At 36.7% G+C, this 27,042-nt stretch overlaps 1 protein-coding gene across 4 annotated transcripts in view; it reads right to left on the bottom strand.

The window, feature by feature from the left end:
* The window catches only part of MTA3 (metastasis associated 1 family member 3), a 133,145-nt gene that overhangs the window by 12,803 nt on the left and 93,300 nt on the right, over positions 1-27,042 (bottom strand). For 2 of the 4 annotated variants that reach the window (XM_017811765.1, XM_017811762.1), the window contains exons 16-19: positions 24,436-24,582; positions 14,170-14,201; positions 8,584-8,738; positions 3,980-4,142 (exon numbers count right to left, since the gene is read on the bottom strand). In XM_017811765.1, the coding sequence (XP_017667254.1) occupies positions 3,995-4,142; positions 8,584-8,738; positions 14,170-14,201; positions 24,436-24,582 (482 nt within the window). In that variant the 3' untranslated portion in view covers positions 3,980-3,994. Of the gene's footprint in view, positions 1-3,972; positions 4,143-8,583; positions 8,739-14,169; positions 14,202-24,435; positions 24,583-27,042 lie in introns of those variants that run through there. The other 2 variants (XM_017811764.1, XM_017811763.1) reach the window with 2 other exon arrangements.

The following is a 27,042-nucleotide window of genomic DNA, read 5'->3' as shown; positions in this document are numbered from 1 at the left end:
TTAACTTTATCAACCATGTGTTCACCACAGGACTCACCTAGTTTCTCTGTCTCTATGCACATTATTGGTGTATATTTCTCTGCCTTTCAGTGAAGTAACTCTTAACCTTGTGTCCAGCTTCTGCTAGTATTGCTCATATAGCATAGAAATTGTAAAGAGCAAAAAATATCCCTGAGGACTGATATTTGCAGTCTTTGAGGATTACAATCCTCAATAGCTAAGATTTAATATGATTGATAAACCTCTGTGGTTACAGGCATAGAAATGGTGAGAACAGACTGATTTTAGCCCTAAACTAGTGTTACTCTAGCCTCGCTATAGGTAACAAATGTATAATTAATCTTGGTTTTATATTTTCTTTGATACTTAAAGATGCAGATGGCTACATTGGTCAGACAAGTTCGCATTTTTTATTGTTATTTTGTATGTTTCCTAAGGCTTTGAAAGAGAAATCGGCTTCCCATACAAAGATGATTCTTTATAGCAAAATTTCTTCTTGTTCAAAACCAAATTGGTTTTAACTCCCGCAATAGAAGACAGTCAAATATTACAAGATGACACATTCCCATGGGGATGTGGATTTAGGGAAAAGCTAAGCAGCAAGCTAACAAAAAGCTAAGCCCTAAGACTTTCAGTTAAAACATCCGGTAAAGAGGATTGGGTTCAGCTACATCAAATCCTTTGTGCAAACACAAAAGACAGCTTCTGGAGGAAAACCTTTCAAAATGCCCAACCATACCACAGGAAACTCAAAATCTGTCAAGAACCAAAAAAAAAAAAAAAAAAAAAAGTTAAAAAATTGCATGGCATCCCAATTTAACATCTGATTTATAAGATGTATTACGGACTATGTGATGTACTCAAGCTGATGGACGTTGCTCAGTGGGAGTCAGTAATGGATTTAAGAGCTTTGCTGAATTGGGTCTGGAAGGTCTAACAAAGGTTTATGGAAAAGTCAAGTGCTTATACAGGAGCTTCTCCGCCAACATCTGTGGTTCAGACAATTCTTAATGCACTTATTATCAACCCTGTATTTCATTTGGGTTTTTTTCCCCTCACAAGTTTCCCAAGACAATAAAATTTGGCTCTTTTCAGAAACTATATTTCCCTTCCCAAATATAAAATTTTCTGGCAGTTACCATCTGAATGTGAAAGGACTTTTGTCAAAGGCAGTGGAGAAGATTGCAAGTGCTTGAGTAACACCTCTAAATGTGCCATTGCTTTTTAGCTGAGTCATGTGAATTAACCACATTCAAGCTCCTACCTCACACGCAATTGCAAAGTATACTTTGGTATCTAAGCCACCCTAGAGAGGCAGCATATTTGAATTTCTGCTCACAACAGGGTAGCATCAGACAAGATCGTTTTACAAGAGCCAACAGTGTGACTTTTCAGGCAGAAGTAACTAGGTCATTTACAACCATCTGTTCCCAGCCTCAGCCTCCCTGCAGTCATCACCGAAGCTGTGTGCTAATTAATTTTCACCTGCTAATCAGCAGAGACAGCTCTGAAACTAACAAATCATCCAGTTTTAGTCAACAGTTTCGGGACTATTGTGGGTGGCATTTCAGTGAGACTTTATTACCAGTAAAAATAAAGAGTTTTCTCTGAAAGAAGATACCCTATAAGGCTCCTGACCTGCTCCATGTACAACAGCCCTGTGAAAGAGTGAAGAACACTGCGTCTGATTCTTCAGGCAAAGAAAACTAAAAGTACACTGGTAATTGCCTTCAGATCTTCAAAGTATTGAGGCACCTTCTTAATTTTGATATGAGGAGTTAGGTATACAAATGTTTGGATTTACAGACTTAAAAAACCCGCTTGAGGTCTCCTGGGAAGTCTGTGAGGGAGCAGGAAATGGAATCATATTTTCCCAAGTCATAGGCAAGCACTTCAACCATGGCAAAATCCTTCCTCTACCTTGTAGTTTTAAATATGACAAGTAGTTTACTACAGTGTAACTGAAACTCCATTTTAAACTGTAAGAGGATTAATACATAGCTCCAAAACAGAATGATTGTATTTTATTTGTTCTGAAGACAGATAAAGCAAAACTCATAACACTATATGCTCTTCAAACCTACCAGTTCTGTCTAATGGCACATCTTATAATGAGCTCTGAGATTTTTTTTTATATATACATGTTTTCCCTGTAAATAACTATGATTCCTTAAGTTAAAAAAATATTCACATTCTTCAAATGACTTGATTTTAGTTCCATGGAATGATCCTGCTTTTAAAAACAAACATTTTCATTATCACAATAGCGTTACTTTGATTTAGTAGGTACTATAAAAGGCCCAAGAGGAAAAACTCATGTAGGTAAATATTGAAAGAAAATGTCTGCAATACCCATGAAAACTGCTCAATGAGAAATGGCAAGAGATTATGATCTAGAGTCTACCCTGCCGCTTGCGATTCTGTATCACAGTACCTCAGCTAGGGCTCAGTGAACAGTGTGCAGCATTCATGAATAGTTCACACTAAATAAGGTCAAAATAACAGTTCCCAGAAACTATTATTCTCTCTCATGAGTATATAACAACTTTGAACAGGAGCTAGCCAAGTAGGACATCTCCTGAATGGTAGCAAGGACAGTTCCTCTCCAAATTCCCCATACGCAGCATTGTCACAGTGACTGGAGATAGTTGTCAGTTCACCTGTGCTCAGCTGTGGCCAATCAATAAGATATTTGCAATCCTATCAGCAGGAATTAGACAAAATTCTAAAGGATATGTTCTGTAATCCCTGCTTTTCAAGATGTATGACAACTATATAACACAAGAGAAGTAAAGGAACCAGAAAATTAAATCCCTGGAGGCTGACTTTTTTTTTTTTTTTTTTTTTTTTGTTAGCGAGCTGGTGCATCACATTCTCAAGCTTGCAGCTGATGCTCCAAGAGTGCAGCCAGGCATCTTCTTGCAGGCAGTCACAGGACTGGGGTCTAATGGCCACAATGCCATGCAGGTAAGAAATGAAAATGCACTGTGCCCTGGATCCAAATATGGTGTAGTTAAAAACCAGAATCCCAATTCAAATCAAAGCGCCTCATCTTTATGAAAAGCAGAGGTCAGCCCTGTGTGTATATTAAAAATACTTTTTTTGATGCACAATTTTTTTTGCACATCTGGGGACAACTGGAAAAGAAAGAGTAAACGTACCCATGGACATTTCTGTGATAGAAATTGCACATGTGAAGAGGAAGAAGGAGAAGAGCAGTTAGCACTGGAACTCTAACTTGGATATAGACCTCCACTCCTGCACAGTGTATCAGACCCCGGGCACTGAAGACTTACTCCTCCAGTTTTCCCTTTTCTCCAAGCAATGTGCTACAAGTGGTAACTCAAACACTGTGCATGACCTTATTTAAAACACACATGAGAGGGAGAAGGGGAAGATCATTGATCATTCACAACTCTTAATTTTGCCTTGGGTTCACTGAAGTTGTTTTCAGTTTGCTTTTAAAGGTACAGGTTAGGGTCTACACTGATAAAGCTACACTGCAGAGAGTGATGGCAGTATGAGCAGGAGCATGGAGGGCTGTGAGCACTAGCATGGCTGTCCCCCACTTCTGTAAGAGAACCAGACCACTGACAGCATGGCAAGACAACATTTTGCAGAAGCTGGTCATCAGTCTCACATTCTCTTCTTTCTGAACATGCAACTTTGGTTTTTAAGCTTCTTTGTGTGTGCTATGAGACATGCATAAATAAAAATGAGTGGTATCAGGTAATTATCACAGCAATTGTGATATCCTTATGTAGTATCTCAACAAATCAAGGGAAGCTTTTCCTTTTGGAGACAGAACATGAAGTGAGGAATATGAAAATTGCCTATATAATGCTGCCACAGGGATGCCTCTCAAATCATTTTATCAGCAAGAAAGAAAGCCATGTCTGCTGGTAACAGCTAAAGATCATGTTCTAATTTTAGCAGTTGCAGTTAACTCATTCCCAATGGAGTTGCACTTACCGTGAGAAGATTTCTAACTGCTTCAGCACTGAAAGGAAACAAGCATCGAGTCATTCAACTGCAGATCTATATGCAAATATGCTTTTTGGCCCATGAAGGGAAAGCATATAGAATCTGCTGCTGTAATGCATTCAGCCAAACATTTCCACACATTTCTTATAATGCAAATGCTGAAAAAAAAAAATAATTCATTTACCAACCAGTGTTTCAGCTGCCCCTACACAAGTATGATCATTAGCATGCACATGCGCTCTGTTACGGACAGAGCATGCATATAGGGACTGTATGCACACTGCATGCCTAGAATTGGTAGGAAAAGTTTTAATCAATAGATACATTCACTTCGACAGCCAACAGTTCAACAGTTATATTATTAATTTTACTCATAGATTATGGTTATGTCTTATATAATGCAAGCGATATTAAGCCGATATATTACATTTTCATTAAACTTATGAAGACCATAATATGAACTGTTCATTTTTTTTCAATTATTATTTAGCTCCCAGAACAGTGATTCTGCATAAAGAATTTAACTCCACAGAATATGGTAATTTCCTGCATTGACCTCTAGCCAGGCCTACAATAGAATCCACATCACAGCTAGTCACCCATTTAGTAGAATGTCCTGAATAAAATTCTTTTATAGTTATGAGACTTTTGGTTAATCCTAAAGCATGCACTTAGTGCTAGGACAATCCTAGCAACTAATGTTTAAGTATACTAAAATTAAATAAGGAGATTGTCTTGGTGAGCAGTGATAAACATGAGGCTCTTTAAAGACTGATTTTTCAATTAATTTTGTAAACAGATTTATACTTTAGATTAAGATCTTGAGCAAGTTTTTCACAGTACAAAATGAGAATTCCTTTTTCATTCAAAAATAGTACAAATAAAGAAAAAAACACAAAAATGTTACATCCAGCAAAGATCAACATAAAATTATGATGTAATGTCAAAAGGTAAGAGTTCTAGAGCTGCCACCTTAGTTTTCTGCCTAGATTAATCCCTGCTGTGAGCCTGTGACTGAACAGAGGCGTGGAAATCCCATGTGAGCTGGATGCACAAAGTCATCAGGAAGGTTTTTGAATGGAGAGTGCAGCTTGTCGCTAGAGATGAAATAGGAAAACTGGGGACCTCTATATTTATTGGCAAAATTCACTGAGCCTGGTGATGGGTATTCAGGAAGGAGATCAGCACACACATATAGAAAAATTCATAAGGATGATTCCTTCATGCCACTAACACGTAGGCAGATGGAAAAACTCTGTCTATTCCCCAGACTAGCCCTGGACTGTAATAACTGGGGCTAGGCACTGTGCTAATGTGCACAGTGCCTGGCTTTGCAGAGGCAACTGGGCTGAGAAAGAGGGAAATACAAATGAGAATTATGCTGCCATTTTTTCCCAGATGTGCAGATACTGAAAAACAACAGGGGAGGAAACTGCATTCAAACAGCTAACACTTTAAAAAAAAAAAAAAGCTGAAATGTATGAGGATGCACATTACAACTTATATAAAATACAATCCTGTTCTACTCTGAAGGCCAGATTAGCACCTAAAAATATGTTGAACTTCAGATGTAAACTCCACTCTTTGTATTTCAATGATACATATGTTCATACTAAATTTTAAGTATACCTGCAGGCACTGTTGAACTGTGGCCTAAGTGCAGAGTGAAGGGCACTGCCCTAAAATTGTAGGGTAATTTCAAGGGTTACCTTGGAAAGTTTACAAGATATATAATTTCCATAATTATTTTCACTGCTCTGAATATTTAGCTCCCTACTCATCCCATTGCTACAAATATCTTGAATCTGTGAGCAATTAGATACACAAGAGTTAACTTTATAGAAATAAGACTGCTGCTTAAATTCAGAGAGGAAAAGGATGATAATTTCTTTAAAATTATCTTCTAAAATGGATCTTTAGTCATAAATACATATATTTATCTAATCTATTGATGAATAATAATGTTTAGAATGATCGTGTGCATCTTTGGTTTGATTAACTTGAAATAGACTGGTACCTCATTTAGTTTAGGAGCAATAATATTATTCTTTTTTTCCTCAGATAATATCAACAGTCTGTTGCAAACTAAAAATTATTTTCCCTTTTGCAGGCTTCAATTATACTAAAAAATATTTTTTCCTCTTGCTATAATTAGCACGTGTCTCTCTTATATGCATTTTTAATGAACAAATTCACATGATAAAACAGACTGGGCACGAAACAAGTGTCCTAAAGAATGAGTTGTTACCTTAAATGGGGTGATTATGTCTGAGCTGAGTGTTCAGAACCTAATGGCTGCAACCTGGCAACAGATTTTTATTTTTTACTTTTTTTTCTTTCTATGTCAGGACTGGGTAAATTGTGTGCTGCTTTTTCAAACATCTCCTTCTAGATATCTCTTCCCATTGCAATTATATTGCATTCAACCCATCATGGAGGTGCTAAGTGATCTATTAGAGGACAGGTTGGCTGTCAGGGACTAGTGTATTCCTCCACCTTCCTCCAAAGAGCAGAGCGTTCAATTGTCATCTTGGACATTAGTACATTCCTAGCAGCTGAACCAGGCAGTGCTTTCCACTTGGAGCTTTAAAGGCTGGAGACAATCTTGAGCCCAGACAAGAACAAGCTTCATCGTCTCTTTTAAATAATCTTGGAGTAAAGGTGAAAGGAACCAAAGGAAAAACTTAGAAAGAAGAAAACACACCTGAGATAGGGAAGGAATCAAGGGGGACAGGATGGGGACAGGAAAAGAAAAAAAAAAAAAAAAAAGGAAAAGCCCTGTGAGAGAGAAGGAACAGAAACTGAGTTCCAAAGGATAAGAAGTTGCTGTCTCCCATTAGTTATAGCATTGAAGATTTATGTGAGAGAGGCACTAACACTTGGTGTGTTGTTTTCACAGCAGGAAGGTGGCATCATATGTACTGGCATCAAACTATGAGGTCAGCTCCTATCGGAGCAGAAACAGCTGTACTGGCAGGGCTCAACCCATGCCAGTCCCTGAGCATTCCCTGCTGTGTTGCAACAGCACCTGTCAGAGTGATGCAGCAGCACAAGTTCAGGAACCTCCTTGTTTGAGGAGTATCAGTGAGATTTAACTGTCCTATGTTCCCCATACCAGGAGATTTCAAATGTTACTCTTTAAGCTTTTCATTATTTGGAGAAGAGCCACATATGCAGAGCCCTAAGTCCCCTGTTTACACAGTGCTAGTTCTGCCTTGCTCCCTGGCCTAGATATGGTATCTACATCCAGGGAGGGGGATTTCCTGGGATGAGAACAAGCAGAGCTATCATGGTTGAGGGATTTGCAAAGGCAGGCCTCGTCTCACCATACCTTGACCACCTTGAATTTAAACATCTAGTCTAGGTAAGTTGTTTGGGCTGCCTCCAAGATCACTGGGGAGTCACTGTCAGTGTAAGACTCATCTCACCCTTTCACAGGCACCTCTCTATAATAATTGGGAAAAAATTAAATTGAAAATTCTAAAACTTGAAAAGGTTACCAGTCTCAGGATATAATCACTAGGGATTAGTCTGATACTACTAAGCTCTTTGCATCAAACAACTCTCAAAATAGTGAATGCCATCGATCTGGGCTGGAATCCGAAGCCTAAGAGTTCATCAGCCTCCTACCACTCTCTCTGAATTGTTGCATTCCTCATACTAGAGCAAAATGAAGTGACATATTTAATTGATCTTGAAATAACCATCAAATTGTCATGTGCTAGTATGTTAACTTTCCTAGATGAATCTATCATTAATGGGATTAAATGTGTATGTTTTCCTTCGTTAGCTCTATATCTGCATATGTTCTTTGTCTTCCCTCTTTTATTATTTACATTTTTCTTCAACAATCATCTTTTCTAGGCTTGTGAAATAATCACAAAAGTGAGAAGCGGTCTGATGTTACTCACTGCAATAATCCCCTTGCTTAAGCAAGATATTAAAGGTTTTTAAACAACAGGCCCAGCAAGCACAGCTTACAAAAACAGACTATAACTTCTTATCTTAGTCTGAATTAAATTAGGGAATAGCCAGATCTTAACAGGGAAAGAAAAATAAAAAGGAACCTCCAGAAAACTAGTGATTCTTCTGTGATATCAAGCTCTACCGGGAAAAGCAAAAGCTCATTAAATTTTACCAATTAATCTGTAAATGAAAAGCTGAAGAAGATTATCATCTTAGTTGTTTTTAAAGGAAATCAATTTCTAGTCTGGAAAAGATGTTATTGGCTGTATATTTCTCCACTGTGTGCTATTTTTCAAGTTCTGAAAATTTTAGAGTATAACCTACACTGCGGGTGCATTTATATTTTATTGAACAATCAGAAGTGTCTTAAACCTCACTGTATATGATCGACAATTAATGATAATTAAAAGGTTCTAATCTTTGCCACAGAGAAGTAGCTCTAAGTCTTATTAATGAAATACTGATAATATTAGTAAATAGAAGATGCTAAGTTTGGCATAAGCTTTGACATAACACTGCTCTTTGCTGTAACACAACCTCAAATAATAATGTCAAAAACTGTTATTCAAATAGTGGATCAGTAACACATATGCTGTGAAGCCTCATTCCCTGCTAAGATTTCATTTTTCTTACCTGGTCTCTTCTGTAGCTATAAAGAAACCATCTTCTGAAGCATCAAGCCAATTTTGCCTCTGTCTCTTGATCACTGGAATGGTACTTGTCTTAATGGCACTTGCACTGGCTTGCAAGGCCTTACCATTGGTCATATGGATATGGGGAGCAGCATGCTGAAATCATAATAAAAGGGAAAGGTATTTGCTTGAGAATAAGCATAATTCTATTAAATAATTCTGCAGTAAAGGGCAGCCTACACACATCTCAAAAACAACCTCATCTTCTCCAGCCAGTACCTTAGGGTCAGATAACAAATAACAAACATCAATGTACTTTATCCACAGGTTTTAAAGGTCTTTATAAAGTAAATTAACTAACTCTAATGCCATTTGATACAAAGAGATATTGAATCAATGATATGAATCAATACTATGAACTGAGCAGTTCAGAAACAGAAACCCGTTGATTTTAGGAGAGAATTAACATTTTCAGAGCAAAAAACTAGCATCCCAAGCAATGAGATACGAGACTTACTTTTTCATCCAAGTATGGCATTGAACTAATTTCAAAAAATCCATACTTCTCACTTCACAGATCCTTACTCTGCCTGTCTTTCTTTTTAAATAAAAGTCACTAAATAAGACAAGTGCTTTGGACCTGCTGCTAACCTAAACAGAAGCAGAAAAGTAGAGGTTTATACCACCATGTCACTGCCGTGGTTTTTAGGTTTAATCACTGCCATGGTTTTTAGGTTTAATCACCAGTTGCTACCTAATAGAGCTACTGCAATACATCTGCATTCATTTTATAACAGATAACAATAAAAATGCATTAATTTTCTCTTAAACCTTTACCTGGAGTAATTGTGCAACAAGTGCAAGTACTCAGATGTAACAAGAGAATCTGCTTTATGATACATGAGGAGAGCTAATGTTTTGGATGAATATACCATGAATACAGCATGACAAATATATTAATCTTGGAAATCTGAATCGTGTTTACCACATAACTGACTACCAACAGGAATAACTAACTTTGATTAAAACATATATGATAGAAGACATTATACAAAGGTGAAAATTTGTGTACTTTATCTTGCTTATATTCAACATCATGTTCTCTTAGGAAGAAGTACTATTTTCTTGATGAATTACTACCAGTATTCCACATCACTGATAGCATTTTTGCAATATTCCTACAATTCACACAGTCCTGCACATTCATGGGAGTACCCTCTAACTAGGGAACCACTAGCACAGCCACTGAGTAAGGAAGGGACTGGCTGCACCCACAAAGACCAGCAGAACAGAACACAGAACTGATCCCTGAAATCATGTCATAAAAACATAACAGCCCAAAAAAAAAGAAAAACAAGGGCCTTATTTCTTCTGAACAATTCTTACACTCATATGCAATGCATTATATTCACATTATGACACAAATTTCACCGCACTGCGATCCACATCATTTGCTCCCTTCAGTAGGAGAAATTTCATGTATTCAACAAAAAATTCCAGTGCTCATTATGCTACCACAAGTTCATTATGTACTGCAAGTTCATTATGCTACAGCAAGAGCCATTTCCTTTGTGATTCCTTTAATCTGATGCAATAAAACCAAACAAGAAGAGGAGAAACAAGACATTGAATTTGAGTGAGTCACATATAAATCTTTCTTAGAGCTAAGCTATTTTCCTTCATCTTAGAAACAAACAAGGGTTATGGTGAATTTAGTTGTTCTTGCACATAGGGTTATAAATCCATCTTTGTAGTCCCTATAAATATTTACCTATTTTTTTCTGTTTTTTTTCATTCAGGGTCTAAAATGCAGTTTGGCTTTCACATTTTTTTTGCATTGATTTTGGTGGGAATGAAGAACTAAAGGGCATGCTACTAGATGTAATTCCGCTGTTATTTAGAATAAATTCAGGATAAAATACATAGGTGGGATGAAATTGAAAATTCATGTTGATCTCTTAGTGTACAAAGTGAGTAGTGCTCAAAAAAAAAATAAGAATTCATGCATGGAAAATGCTGCCAGACATAAGATTTCCCACTAAATATTTATATCTGACAATTGCTAATGACATATATTACAGAGGAACATTCAAGGGCTCAAATGGTATTTTTGTTCGTTGTGTTTCCCCAGTCAGAAATGAGTTTAAGCTATCAATGCGTTTAAGTTCATATCTTTTCTCAGGCTCCTTCCTAATATGCCACTGAATGTTTCCTTTACTAAAGACAAGACATGCAGTCAAAAAACATTCAGGAAATGTACAAGGTATAAAAACTGTATTTCCTATGGCATAAACTCTGAAGAACAGTGAAGCCTGATGGAAAAAGGATATGGTTTTTCATAATACTTTTTGCCCGGGCAGAGACAGATGTTGTTACTAGTTCTGAACTTCTAGTTTTTCTGCTTTTATTAGCCCCCAACACTCATTCCAGGCAAGGGATAGCATTAGAGAAAATTATGCAAGAGTTACAATATAATCTCGTTTCTGTTGCAGTAAATTGGTTAGAATTTTCTCTTTTATTTCCTTTCTCCCCTGGCCCTTTCAAGCTTTGAAAAAATTAATTACATTTCACGTAAGGATAAGAGAAAATAAGATTGTTGTTCTCCAGTTGGTGTTAGGGAGCACATAATCTTTAATTTCAAGTTAATCAAAACAACTGAAGTTCTTGACCAGGCAATCAGTTAATTAGTTCCTCTCAAAAAGTACATTCACCAGTGTGTATAAAAACAAACGTTCAAGGCCACTGTCATACCAATATCAACACCAAGATCAAAATGAACTTTCATACAAAGTACTCATTAAATGCTTTTTTTTATTATTATGATGACGATTTCAAATTTTCTCCCTCTAGAACACGGTTACGCTAGAAAGATTATGAAAGCCTCAGGAATATCACTTGTCCTACCACAGAAGCCCTACTCATTCAAAACCCTGCATGCAGAAAGCTTCAGTAATTTCATTGTAACTCCACCGTGTGCAATCAGCCGCTCGTGGTTTGATTTTGACTGCAAACACCACGTACATCACTAATAAGCTGTGCTGTGAGTTTGCAACACAGCCACTGGTATTAAGGGTCCACATACCGAGGCACATCACAGAGCAGCACCACAGCAACAGGAGCTTTACCCAGAGTTTGCGAGCTGCATGTTGGACAAACTTTCTACTGCGCAGAGTGACTCCCTTCTCCCAAGTTCTTCTTCATCTCAGTCTGGGTATGTTCACTGAGATCCCTTGTACCTCCAGGACAAAATTGTCCCATGCTCAAAAGACATCATGAGAAAAACCTAACTTTGAGCGCGTTTGAAAGAAAACCTTCGCAAGACAAAGGGAGGTCTGATTCAGGAAAATTACATCCAGAAAAGAACACAAATATTTGAGTCAGCACAGGATTATCTCTGGGAAGAGTTTCATCTGCCAAATAGAGGGTCTCCATGCTGCAGATTGAACGCATCCTCAGAGATCAAAGGAAATCTTTTCAAGGTTTTCAACAAGGAGGAGTTTAAGACTGTTATGCAGCTTCATCTGTCCCCTGCTAAAATATTTTTCTGCTGCTTGCAAATGCTGCTCATCAAAACTCACCTGGCAGGGGCATGGATTTCCCATCTGCATATAGATTCATTCCACAGTGGGCAACTGAGACATCTCCAATGTTCAAGGAAGGCAATAGATCCTTTCATGAAGAAGCTACATAACAATGTCTCTCTCCCTGTCAAATCTTCCGGAAGCAGCAGCACAGAGTTACTAATTCAATCAGTTGCTTAACTGTAAATCCAGGTTTTTCAATACAAGGTGCAATAGGCATAAGGCTTTTCTGTGTCAGGGCAACCAAGGAATTGGCTGGATAGAACCACTATACACCTGATATGTGATGTAGTGGCAGCTACAAATCCAACAAAGTCTGAACATCATTCCAAAGACATCTACAAAGATACGGATGCTTAAAAAATTTTCTATTTTTAATTTTTATGAAAAAGAAACTAAAACAAAAAATAGGAGGACATTCATATTGAATATATAATCTCATACTGTTTCTAATGCAAGGAATATTTTCATCTTTATTCATAATTTCTACCTACTCATTCGGCAGTAAGAAATTTTCCTTTACTCATTCAATTAAATTTGCTTTAATTGCAAAGAAGAGTGGATATATGGCTATAATCATTTCACACTACACAGAATATTTATTTTTATTTGTACATTTATTTATTTAAGTGCAATGGAAAATTACTGCACACTGACTGCAGAACATTAGTCTGAGTTGTCAGCAGAGAGGTCTGGAGAGGTTCACAACACAGGAACCTCGAGAACTCAAGTTATTTAGAAACGTTTTGCTTATTTCTTTAAAAGTTTGGACATGTTTTGGTGTGAAGAGTAAAGGCTTCATCAGCTTCAGCATTGATGTCCTACTCTTTTCCCAACACCAATGAAGAATTGAAAAAAGATTGAAAAATTTTTCAACCCCTTCCAAAATTTTATAGCAGAGGAATACACTCGAATAACTAAGCATCTTATTTTGAAATGGGTCTATTTAAAACAAATTCACAACAAACAAGGACTACAACATATCCAGTAAAAAACAGAAACATCACTGTTTTCAGACATCTCTACTACTTTGAAATGTTGTGATCTGTAGTCCTTACCTATTTATAATCCATTTTTACTGGATTATTAATAACTATTGATGATAAAGGCAATTAACTATATTAACCCTTTGTCCCCTGTAGAATCAAATAATCCGTGTGGGAATTTACATGTCCCACAAATGTTGTACATACAGAAGAGGTAAATAAACTTGAGGTGATGCCCTAAAATTTGTAGGAATGAAAACAAACAAGCTCACATCATGTCTTGTTGGGGTTTATTTTAAAATTTCAAAACTTGCCTCAAAAACTGGTCTTTTTCCAAAACCACACAGCCCTCTCCCCAAACACCCACAGGACAGGCATCAATTATTCCCAGAGAAAGGTTTTCTTTATGTGAATTTTTGTCCAGTCCTTACCTAACTTTTATTTAGGAGTTTGAAACAGAAAGAGACTGATAACATTTCTCACCCTATAAAAACCCAAGATAGACACTAAGTGCACAACATTTTTATACATAAAACTTTCTAATCTCATTTCTGAAGGTGTGTCTGTCTGCTTAAACATTTCTCTATTTCTGGAACCTGAACTATCAAACTCAAGGTAAAGTCAGAAACTGGCCTCCCAGGACTGTGATGCAAGAAATTACTCACCTATTGTTTTGAACTTTAGATGTGCTCTGACACGTGTGATACACACAGAATGCAAGAGATTTTATCAACATTAATTTGACATGATAAAAAATGACTTAAACACATAACACAGAACTGTAACTGGATTTTTTAGCTACTCAAGCTGTCAGCAGTGGTACCTCTAAAGCTATTCAAACTCTCCTTTTTTTCCCCAAGATTTCTTGTGAAATAAAGACAGACTCATTTTATCTCTACAGTGATATTGGACTTTAAAAAAACATGCCAAAGTCTTGGGACACTACTATATCCACTTCATTTTGAAAGAAAAAATCACAACTATAGACAGATCAATACCTATAATCTCCTCTATACTTACCATTATTGTTCTTGTTGTATGGCTGGATGATTCTGGAAAACAAAAGAACCACAGCATATTAGAGTATTGTCTTTATCCATAAAAGCCTTATTTTCTCATGCTCACCCTGAAGGCTAAGATGCTGCTGTTCAGATACAACAATGAACACATCAAAAATGAAGAGACTGGAAAGATTTCTCATGAAATGAGCATGAGAATCATCACTGGTCCTGAATATATATGGCACACTATAATATGCTGTTAACTGCACTCATTCTCTTTGCTTAATTATCCTCTTCTGCAAGAAAATATAAAAATGGAACTAATTCATAATTCATGTTTCAAGAAGCGTTTTTTTTTTCATTTTGCTTTTAACATATGGCATCATTTAACATGGAGGATTAGCTCCACAGAAAGAAATACAGAGAGTATCAACATAATTCCATTACTGTTCCCATTTGAAAAGGTTTTATAAAACTAGACAACCATTTTTATGAGAATTCTGAGACGGATGCTCAGTTTGAAACTAACAAGTATATTGAGAGATGTACCATCCAAACATGCTAACTATTCTCTCCTATATGATAAATCTAGAGTCAGTCAAGCGAACTCACGGTTATATTTATATAAATTGCAGAGGAATCACTACTAGACAAATAGGTAACAGATTTTATCCTGTTGTTTAACTCAAATTACTTCTGCTTTTTTCTTTCCCCAAGAACAGAAATCTCTCTTTGGCTTTAAAATACTACAGTTTACATATTACAGACATTGTTCTTTTTCAAAGCAGTGCAACTTCAGCAACGAAACATCCTCATTAACAGTTTAAAAACCTGCAAGAAAATTCACTGCTGATCTATAAGATGCAAGATGATGCTACTAGCAGTCTCACAAACTCACTCAAAAATTTGGGTAAGACATTGGCTCTAGCAGACAGAGTTCTTAAGGATAAGATAGTTATCAACATTATGTTCAGTTCTGCATAAAATGTACACAATTCTGCATGAATTGAATCAGCAAAGTCTCAGTCCTGCAAGTGATATAAATATACAATTACAACGGGTTTGTTATTCTTGCCTTGGTTTCAAATTGGCAGTCTTAGAAGGGTTCCAACTGGCATCACTTAGACAAAGAATTCTCCAGGGATTTTGTTATTGTTAAAAATAGTATTAAAGAGATTAAAAGAACATGAGAAAGAACAGCTGCACATCTTTTTCTGGAAAAAAAAAATGGTAAACAAACTCTCAAATTGATATTTCTCTTTTGTTTTGAGGAGTCATCTTAACCAGTCTGAAGATATCATTCAACCACTGATAGAAACAAAGATAAGCCCAATTTAATAGTCTCAAACTATTTAGAAACTCCAATATTCATCAGAAATTCCTGTATCTAGTTTATGTTTACATTTGTACAAGTCTTCCTCCTCAATCAATTAAAAAAAAGATATCACTAATATTACATTGATAAAGGTGCTGTAATGTGAATACCTACCTAAAGCCAGCAATATTTTAGTTGTGAATTCCTCTCTTCCTCTCTTTTTTCACACAAAAAATTATTGTATGTAAAAATACATTTAGGTCACCAGTCTTCCAGACAATTTTAAAACTGGTACAAAAACCAAAATACTGTGACAGTCTATTGTTTCCTGATACCTGAACATATTTGGCATTCTTATAAAGTAAGAGATCTCAGTAGAGTGAAGAACTCTATAATCTGTTTTTATCTTCACAGTAAAGTTATTTTTGTTATGACAACTTTACTTATTTTTTGACACACCGGTAAAATAATATTTCAGGACCTGACTGCTCCCGAGAAAAACCAGAGAGTGCATTCATGGAGCTATAACCACCTGAAAAACTGTTAAGACTCCTTCCATTTATAAGCCTAAATACCCAGAAAAAAACCCCAACCAATCTATCTCCAAAAGCACAACTGCATTTCCCGAGGAATCCTCAGCTTAGGCAGAATTATCAGGTTAAACAAAAAGAGGCTGCTTCTCTCTTGAAATATAGAAGAAATACATTAGACAGCACTTTCAGTCACCCCCAAAATGATCACAGTGAACAAACAAAGATTCACACTTTTTATATTCAGATACAAATAATAAAACCTTCCCTCTTACCCAGAGGTGCCATACTTTTGGCATAGCTTTCCATGCCAAATCTATAAAAACTACGCTTAGCCATGATTCTCCCAAAATACTCAAATACCCTCTCAGTTCCACAGACAACTGAGTGAGAGTATCTTCCTAAAATGAACTGAGGAACAGCTGAATGTACCTGAAAGCTGTTAAACAGTGTATATTTGAAGAAAACCTGATGGACACTGATAATTCAATGCCAGCCGCTGTTAACTTCAGGATATTACCATACTGATAACCTATTAATAAAACCCGGGAGTGAAGAAAGATCTGTTCTATTTGTAAATATCCCTGTTTTATATCATGCAATAAAAATCATTCTGTTTTTTGCTTATATTTTTCTTGCTGTAGATACTGAAATATCATCTAAGTTGCCAAACATCAAAGACCTGAGTATATCCATAAATGAAAAGGTAGGGAAAGAACTATTTAATAAGTAGACATAGTAAAAAGATTCTAGGGTCTAGCAGAGACTACTAATTAAGGTGCCATTGTTACTCAAATTAAACTCCTATATACTCTGATACACAAACATTCAGATTTTAGAACTGAGGAGATACTGATTTCTTCCAGAAAATAATTGCACCCTGACTTGGCAGGGTTCTGCAAAACATTATGCATGAACACACACCAGCCAATTCTGTGGAAAACTTTTAATTAAGGCAACTAAGAAAGAAAGCCCTTGCTTAAAAAGGCAGTCACGCAGCACTTGAAACCTTTACAAAAAGTCTGCACCCCAATGCAAACACCAATGAAGCTTAAGGGCATCAGAGCTTATTTAAAAACCACAAATATCTTGGTGTCCAACAGAACAGAAAACAAAACTTTGGATTTTCAGTTTTACCTGCCAAGTTTCAGAATGCCTTAGGGAATTTAAATAATCGGGTTTGAATTTCAGTGAAACTGGCACCAGTGGACATCTGGTTTATAAATGAGTTCTTACAGCAAATGATTTTGTGCAAAATAGTGATCTGTACTTGCACTACTTCAGTAGAAAGGGAACTCCAGGATACAGAATGATTCTCACCTTATTGCCAGTGAAGTGGATTGCTCCACTTTAAACAGAAATGGCCAGACATCATCATCACTAAAAAGAGCTTTTGGTGATGTGATGTGATGTGAGTGGTTTACAGTAAATGCAACTTCAGTGCTGACAAGATGTTTGTAAGTGTATTATGGTGGAGAAACTGATGCACCAACAGCTGAAACTCCTTAAGATGCTTCTGTGCTCTTTCTACAACACATTTATTTGAACTCAAATAGAAATGAGTAAGTTGTAGAAGAAATTTCTTCACATTAAAACGTGCTTTACCAACCACTCTGATCAATCAAGTGCTTCTCCCTGTTTACAGGCACTATGAGACCATAAAAATTCCCACTGTGAAACCATTTAAGGCTAAATCAGAAAAAGTGCACTGCTAAAGGATGTTGTCAGCTACAGAATTATTTCAAGTGTACATAGTATTCCCCAGTAATGTGTTATTTTTTATTCCCTTAACAGTTCTTCAAGCCAGGACAGTACCCACATCCTAAATGTCACTCCAGTCCTTTTCCAGCTGTTCATGTGTTATTTGTATACGTGCTGTTCTTTATTTCTGCTGATAGAAAACTTAGTTTTCTGATAATTTCTATCTCTTTTATATTAATGGGGTCATCAACTATACTAATGGGTAAAAGGTGTCCTATTTCTAAACCTTCCAGAATAAATATGCTTGAAGATAATGTAATTTTACACATGGAAAATAAAGGCAGACTGGCAATACCAGAGCTGTTTAATCCTAGTAACATCTCAGCTTATCATGGTGTATAAGACTTTAAAGGTTCTTTTCATCCAGGATGGATCACCTTGGGAAATAAGCTGAGGAAGGAAGACTGCTTCGTTATTTCTTCTCCATTTGGGTTATGAATGTTTTAAGTAACCAAACACAAATATTTTTTCCCTACCAGTTTGTATCAATGGATTAAGTAACATTTTTACTTCAAAAGCATTATTAAAAATAAATAAATACATATATATATGTCTTACAATAATACTGAGTTTGAGAAAGACCCTTATTCTGCCAAGAGAGAAATTTTAAACACTAGAGAAACAATATACAGATGAATAAAAGAAAACACATACAAAATTACCACAAAGCCTTTTCCCCAGACACAGGAACTTTCCAGTTCCACTGCCTAAGTACTTTCTGAAGGTGCCTCCCCTATTGCATTATGTACTAAAATTGTTAAGAACTATTGCTCTGCAATCACAGCTTACGAAAAATAATCAAGCTACTTGACAGTAATCATACACAGAAGCTCCTTGAGTATGAACTCCAGATCTTGAATCCAGAACATGTAATTCATGAGGCAATATGGTGCTAATCCTGTTACCCAACAGACAGGATTCTCTTTCTGCAACTGTAATTCTTTAAAATAATACTAGGGGAAAGTAGTGATTCCAGGAATGAAGTTCTGGCTATCTGCATTGTGTTTTAAATGCTAACTTAATTATAGTGTTGTTGCCATTTGCTGTTTTAATGGTTGATTTATTCTGCCAATTAGAGAAGCCAGTGTTACTGCACTTTCATGTCTACACTTTACCTGTATATTTAAAATGGAAACACCGATTCAACAGCAGAAATGGGGCAGTTCACCATGAAGTGCCCTTTCCTCCATCTGCCATCCCACACACCTTGCTCTTTCTAATCCCTGCTGTCATCAGTGTTATCAGAAGCACATGTTGCACTGGTGAATTCAGGAATACAACACTCTAATCTTTTCATAAGCATTCATTTCCTTTGTACAACAAAAAGGAAATGATCTATGGAACATTCAAACTAGTGCATCAAAGCCTGAATGTGATTCTAGTTTTGTACCTATTTTTTTTTTTTTGTGAATCAACTCTAGGCAAAGAAGCCTTACACAACCAAAAACACATTTTTGAAAGAAAGGAAATGAATGTAAAAAAAAACCAAACCAACCAATAATCCCTTATGCAATTCCTAGTGTACTTGCACCCTGGGAAATAACTCCCATTTCTCAAGATACAGTAAAGCTGAGCATTTCAGTTGAATGGAAATTATATTTTGACTTTGGCAAAACAAAAACAATCTCTCTATACATTTAAAAAATCCACAATACAGTGCTATGCTAATGCTTAGGAACAGTTTTTTTCCAAAGGAAATTCAAGGAAACATGGGTTTGCAGAAATGTTTTGCTCCTCCCAAGCACTTCACTGCTTATCTTCTCCCACTGAAAAATATTCTGCAGTTGGGGCAGTCTTCAGACACTTCAGAATGGAAGACTGTCCTTTTATTTGTAATCAAAGAATCTCAAATACTTGGGAGATAACTGTAAAGTGAATTCAATGTAGGTAAATGATCACCACGCATTTATCATTGTAAGACAATAAATAATTTTCTCAATTTTAAGAAAGTCTAGGGGGAAAAGACATTTCTCTTTAATTTTTTGGACAAAAATATTTTCCTCCTAGGTGATTATTTTTTGTGTTAAATCACAATACCATTTGCATCACTGGGGTTGGAGGAATGAAGACTGAAGTGGGGAATCATCAACTCATTGTTTCATAATACAAAAATTTAAATAAGGAGAAAAAAAAATTACTTGAGACATGCAAACATGAGATGCAGTAGCTTAGTTCTATAAATTATTGACAATGTCAACAGTAACACCCTGGGTTAATTAAGGCCTGTATCATTTTCCAGGCACACTACTTGGGCTCTGTAAGTTGCCACTAGTTCATCATCCTCAGTTTCATCATTTGTTCCTCAGAAAAAGCAAGTGAATATCCTGACCACAGTAATGCAAGCTTTAGAGCATTTTAGTTTTCTAATAAATATTTAAAATTATTGCTTCCAACTGGACAGTGAAAATAGACAGAAATTGGCTACTCCTTTGCAAGTTGCAAAAATTAAAAGTAAACAGGTTGTTAGGTCAATCTCTTGAGGGTCAGAGATGGTTTTAATGACTTTGTAGAGAAAGGCAGGACAAGGCTCTTAACATTTTCATAGAAGCATAACAATAATATATTTGGGGAAATAACTAAGAGTCACAAACACCCTTTTCATAGTCCTCTGCTTCTCCAATAAATGAGAGTAACACAACATCAACTTTTCCTGAGATCTATTTTCCATGCTCGCATTTCCATTAATATCGGTGCACGCATTGGACTAAGAGATCTGTAGCTAAATATTTCAAAACATTTTCTGGCTATATCAAGGACCAAAGCTAGAATGCAGATGTCCTAAGTAAACTTCAGAGGGAAAATTGACTGTGGAATAATATACAACCTTTGTTTCTCACTTTTGGGAAGACTGAGTATACAAAATTCATCATTAATCATACTTTGTGTTTCAGCATGGAAAAAATGGCAAAAGTATCTTGCTTATCACTACTCATTTCTTCTCTTTCAGTTGGAAATTGATGGTATGTTAAATGAGGTTTATAACAATTTTGGTATATAGTTTATTAATGTGTAAAAGAAAATTTAAAGTAATAAAGTGCTAGATGTTTCTTGGTATGGCATCTGTGCTTATAGCCTGTCACCACAGCCAAACATCTCCACCTCTATCGAAAAGTAGTATTGTGACAAAAACAATCAGACATCTTTGAGACAAAACAACACAATGCTGAAAAAAAATCCATCCTACAGTGAAAACTCCTTCCCTGTAACATCTTTTCACGTAGGTTTACGTGTACACATGATGAAGCACATATTAGAATTGTTTTTTCTGTTCCAAGAAAATTTGGGGTAGGAAAGGCTCCAGTCTTCCTGCTTGTCAGTTAGGCTGATAAGTTATTTGTTTGTCAAAGGAGAGTCTCAAATTCCCCATGGCAAAATAGGATTGAAGAATAAGCCTTTCTTCCTTGCTTATCTCCTGAATAGCCAATACTATCAGTCATAAGCAGAAATAGAAGGATTGACCAAAAAAGCATCTAAGAGAGAAGGTACGTTTTTTTGAGGTCTTTCTCCCTTTGACAATTGCCAATCACCTCATCTTTCTGGGTCAGGTATATGTGGGATCCTAGAAAAACAGATCCCAAAATTGTTGCCTCATTCCTAGATACTTCACGTATCTGCTGCACACTTCAGTATATGCAGGAACAGAAATTTGACTGTTGAAAGAATCCTCTTGAAGGCACCAGGACATCTCAGCCTGAAATACAGCAATAAAGGTCCAGGCAGGGAAGAGAGGAGGATCAGGGCTGTTGATTCAAGTCTCTTCAGCAATGAACAGTCAGTTCTCTTATTTCTGCCCACAAATCACGCAATTGGCATCAACAGGCACAGGCTGATTTCTGTACCTCATTAGTGACGTTGATATCTTGGACATCCTGTGGATATTCTGGTTCTGATGCATGTAAAGGTAAGGAACTGTGTGCCAGATGATAGAGATTATTCTCGTGTAAAATATCTCTACTTGATGTTTCCAAATACTATAAGCAAAATTATCATTACTCACCCTGCCAAAACAATAGGCTGACGTGAAACTTGACTACTTGGACGTACGGCTGCTCACAGTTAAGCAGCTTGTGGGTGAAAGTAATTGCTCAGAATAATTTCAGACACTGTAATTTAAAGCTCAGATTCAAAATATCTGCAAAGCACTTTACAGTCACACCTAAATCTTCCCATAATCAACTCCAGTCATAAAACTGGATACACGTAACATTCTGCAGCATCGTGATTTTCTGAAGATGGAATTTTCCCACTTGAAAAAAGTTGTCTTCACTGCAGAGAACCACTTAAATATCTTATGCTGGCTTTAATTTCAGCAGCAATTGACATACTGCACCTCAGAGTAGTTAAAAGCATCAGCTTATTATACAAAAATTTCCCAAAGTACCCTGACTTGTTTTTATCAGAACAGAAAAAAAAAAAAAAAACAAACCAAAAAAACCCCCCACACTTTATGGAATTTTTCACTACATCATACAGAATGCTGGATTTGATGCTGTTTGAAAACAAAATGAAAACCACTTTTTTAATACCATCCAGCAAAAATCTTCCTCCTACAATAAGGGACACAGAAACCAACAAAATGTTCTATCTAGCTACATACATACACATACATACACAGTGCTTAAGCAGAGCAATTTCATTTATGTCCATGACTTACACAAGGGTTCATGCATACAACTACATCTCTCACGACTGACACTCAATAGCAAGATATCAGGGCACAACACCCCCATTTGTGAGGAGATAAATGAGTTCCCTCATCATTCTTGATAAAGATGGAGCAATAGTAGTCAGAAATTCCTGACTCCTCACCACAGAATCTTGTGCTGCATTGGCTAAAAGCAAAACTCAAGCCAACATAAGATTCCTATAAGAAATGCTAATCATATTCTTGTTTATTATTCTTAAAAGCATTTAACTAAATATTAATGATGTTTCCCAATCTTCCCCCAAATCCCCATAAAGGCATAAAGAAGTGCCATTTCCATAATGCACTGCTATATTCTAAACCAATAATTATTAATTTGCTTAATAACAAATTCTGTCAAAATATGTTACTCACCTAGGCAGTAAGACTGACTTAAATTATGCTAGTCTAAATATAAATTTGCACACCCCCAAACAACATTTACTTGAATGCTGTAAATTATTGTATATCTTAAGTAAACATATCTATATGGCTTCCTTACAACAAATTTCTAATACTGGTGGGAAAAAAGTAAACTTGAACATGCAGACATTACTATGTCAATAACATTATGAAAATAGTGAGAAATGAGACAATGTAAGTCTCCTGTGTTCCTTTTTGTTAGTTCATTTCATCAAAGCATGCACTGAAAGACAGAATCTGCTGTCATCTCCATAGCAGGCTTTCTGGATACTGTTAGTTGATACAATGCAACAAATCCTGAATCAATCAATAGCATTTTGGAACCAAAACAGCTTTTTAGTATATTTATAGTAACACAAAAACTCTGGGGGTTGGCAAAACCTTTCACTGCACAAACAGTACACTGTGGTCAGGGAAATTACACAGAAACCACCATTTCCCAAGTTGATCTGGTCACTGATTGTTTGCTGTGTTCTGAAGAGAAGTTGGAAAAATTACAACCAAAAATATATATTTTATATTTACCAAGAACCAGAGGAGTAGGTAAATGGTAAATACTAAAGGTAAAAACTTTCAAGTCAAAAGGAACAGAGGACCTGTGCTGTTGAGTACCATTACTATCGGTTTGTTACTTTTTCGTTGCATTTTATTTACACTTCACCATCTTTAAGTAAAGAAATGGGTAAGGATAAGAACCAAAACAACCATTTTCAAGTACTAAAATAGTCTTTTCTGCACTAAAATAATACAGATTTCAGTTATTTAGGATATATGCTTTCCGGTATGTTGTTTTCATGGAAAATAGATAAGCCAGAAATAGCTATCTCCTAAAGCAATAACTTACAGTTCTCAATACTGATTTTTCAAATTAGATGTTATTTTGTGCAAATTGCCTTAACACAGTTAGCTGACTGTTTGATACGAACTAATCAGTGTGGCTAATGACTGGTTTTATACACTCTTTACTTTGAAGAGAACTAAGTAGAAAAAAAAATTTACAAACTTCCAAGCATGCCCCCTTACAGGGACGTAAGGAGGGACTTAATCATAATAATGTTTACCTTGATCTTATTGCTACAGTCTTCTCTGGAGGAGAAATGTGCAGGTTGTAGCAAGATGGAGGTCGGTCTCTTGTTCCAGATAACAAGCAATAGGACAAGAGGAAATGGCCTCAGGTTATGTCAGGGAGGATTTAGTTTGGATATTAGGGAAAATTTCTTCACTGAAAGGGTTGTCAAGCCTTGAACACGATGCCAAGAGAAATGGCTGAGTCATCAAAATAAAACATACTGCATCTCTGCCTTCATCAAATTTGTTTATTCTTTTCATGTCTTTTTTTTTTATCAAGATTAGTAAGAAAAACGGTAAATGGAGTTTTTGTAAGAGAGGGCATTAATATATCCTTCTTCAATGAATAAGCACCACCATTCATTGCATCTATGTGATAAACATGCTATCCATATCTTACATTTTTTAACTCTGTACCCCTTTTATTCAATGTCATCTCAGGTTCACAGAAAGTTTTGCAATTCAGAGACTTAAAGAGTATTTCTTTTATATTCCTTCACATACCATCAAGACCATTATGATGGCTGTAGTTTCTTTTTCCCAAAATACTTAATGAAGAGTGATTGGAGGGTGCAAGTAATCGTTTTGCACTTGGACTTTGAAGGCTTGGTGTTGACCTGATTACATTTGGTTTCACAGCAGGATGTATCTCTGAGAAAAAAAAAGAGAGAGAGAAATTATATGTACTTGATTTTAAAATAAAGAAAACCAGTCTATTTCATATATTAAATTTACTTTTGATTTTCAGTGAAAGAAATTTTCTTCTGCACTTGTGTGTTTACAGGAGCTTGAACAACACTTCAAATATAAGTCTTCATACCCACAGGTCCTCCAAGTAAGAAAAATCTATATCACTTTAAATTACCCAAGTTCAATACTATAGTGTAGATGTATAAGGATTTGAGAGGTTGAAGAGATAATAAACATGGTTTTTTACCCTTTTGAGGTTTGTATTGAAGCTACACGCCTACAGATTTTTCTAGCAAGGAAATAAAAGCATTTTACTATAGTGAAACCACTTCAAGCTATTCAGTATTTTCTCTCACAATAAGAAGCTTTAAGGGATCTTCCCACATAGGAGTCACAAGGTGCAGGAGAGCCAGGAGGCCAGCCACTGTAGGGCTCTGCAGCTCAAACTACCCCAAAACTGGAATGGGAACACTCCAATATACTCATTACTGGGGAGCTTCAAACATTCTAATGTGTTTCATACAGCAGGAGAAAGAAGAATAAAGAGGGTAACAGGCAGTAAAGTGCATCTGGCCAGCACGCTTCAGGGTGGCAGCTGCTGTGTTTGCCAAGAGCTGATACAGCTCTATGGAAATTTCTCAGTTATCTGCCAGACAAAAGTGGCAAAAGGAAGCCTCAGTCGAGTCTGCTTGTTCTTCATCAGGAATTTGCTGAACCAACTAACTCATTCCCATCACACATTTGGGTTCAAAATGCCACCACTGCGCACAACCTTGGGCAGACCCATATTTGTGTGTGAAGTCAGATGCCTGAGGGCAGGTCCTGTCCTTCTGACACAGCCACAGGGCACCAGCTGCCAGCACTGCGCAGCTTATGAGGCACTCGCAGCCCAATTACACCAGCCACTCGATGTCCCCACGCAGCAGAAGACACCTCTGTCTCACCTCTGGGCTGAGAAGGTGAGGGCAGAGGGGCTGGAACACAGATCAGGAGAGTACTTTCTCACATCCAGCCCAGGTTTACAACTCTTGAAGAGTGCTTCTTTCTGCTTTTCTGTATACAAAAAGCACAGAAGCTGGGCATAAGCAAAATCTACAGTGAGGCCAGATATCCAAGAAGGCTCTCCAGCCTCTGCCATTCACAGCTATCATTGCAAAGGAAGAGAAACCATTGCATAAAATCAAAGTCCATTGCAATAGCATGTTTTTCCTCCTTGGCATTTCTGAAGGAAGCCCGACATCCAAGCACTTGCATGCCCTGCCTCATGCTCTCACTGTCATGGTGAGCCCTCATGGGCAGCTGGCAGATACTTAGCCTGCCCATCCCACAGGGATGCAGGGAAGGCTGGGGGTGAGCCACAAGAAGTCGTGATAACTTTTAAAAGGTAGATACATAAAGGTGGGAAGGCCCAACAGTTTCATCAGTATCCAAAGGAGTGGAAAGGAATAGGATAGCCACAATGACTTGGTCAGGCTGTACTGGGAACAGCATGCCAGGAGGAGACAACGCCAACAATTTTCACATCAGAAAATTTTCACATCACTTTGCTTAACTGTTCACCATTGGTTTGGTTGGAGTTTGCCAGCACACTCTCAAAGCATGAACACCCTCATACAAGAAACTTCAAGAGGGTCAGATAAGAAACATAGAGCAGGGTAAAGCACAGGCAAGTAGAGAGAGAGGGTACAGGTAATCTCTCCAGAGCAGTAGATTTGGGCATGCAGCTAAAGGTTAGTTTAGAGTCACCAAATTTCTCACCACTTAATTAGATGAAAGCTTCTTACTGACATTCACTGCAGTATTCATCCGCTTTTCATAAAAAAAAAGTTTAGGAATGCCAAGCACTCAGGAGATTTCTAACATGTCCCATTTTTCTTGCTGTAGGGAACAAGCATCTTGTATTTTGCTTTTTTACTAAAATGGGAACTGAGGCGTGCTTAATGTTATGAACATTACTGATGGTTAAGGCAAAACTTTAAACTGAAATAGAAACACTTGTGCCATTTGCTGTAGACGGTTGGAATTTGGATTCTAAAATGTTCATTTGGCAATCTTTTCCAATTTTCTGAAGGAAATGGTAAATTTTCAGGGCTAACACCATTAAAATATAATTTCATTTGCGAAAGAGTTCCAGCAGCAGCCACAATAGCCCCAAGCAGCTGTGTCAACATATGAGAACTCAAGCTCCTTCCATCTGCAGCATATAGGAGTTGCATTTTTATATTTTCAAGATGAGCAAACAGTTGAGTCAGGATGCATTTCCTTCCTTCTACTTTTCTTAGTTCAGCAATCACTAACCCTCCATTAGTTTACCACAAAGGCTGTCTCTTCTCTTTCTGCAGTAGAGGAAGGCAGCAAGAACAAGCTCTACACTTAAGTTCCAAAAAGGAGCTTAATTAAACAACCAGGACACTTCCCAAT

The sequence above is a fragment of the Lepidothrix coronata genome, unplaced genomic scaffold (genome assembly GCF_001604755.1).
Source record: "Lepidothrix coronata isolate B3197 unplaced genomic scaffold, Lepidothrix_coronata-1.0 Scaffold33, whole genome shotgun sequence".
NCBI classification, from domain to species: domain Eukaryota; kingdom Metazoa; phylum Chordata; class Aves; order Passeriformes; family Pipridae; genus Lepidothrix; species Lepidothrix coronata.
Note: the sequence above shows the minus strand (reverse complement) of the source record. Positions and strands in the feature narration are given on the sequence as shown.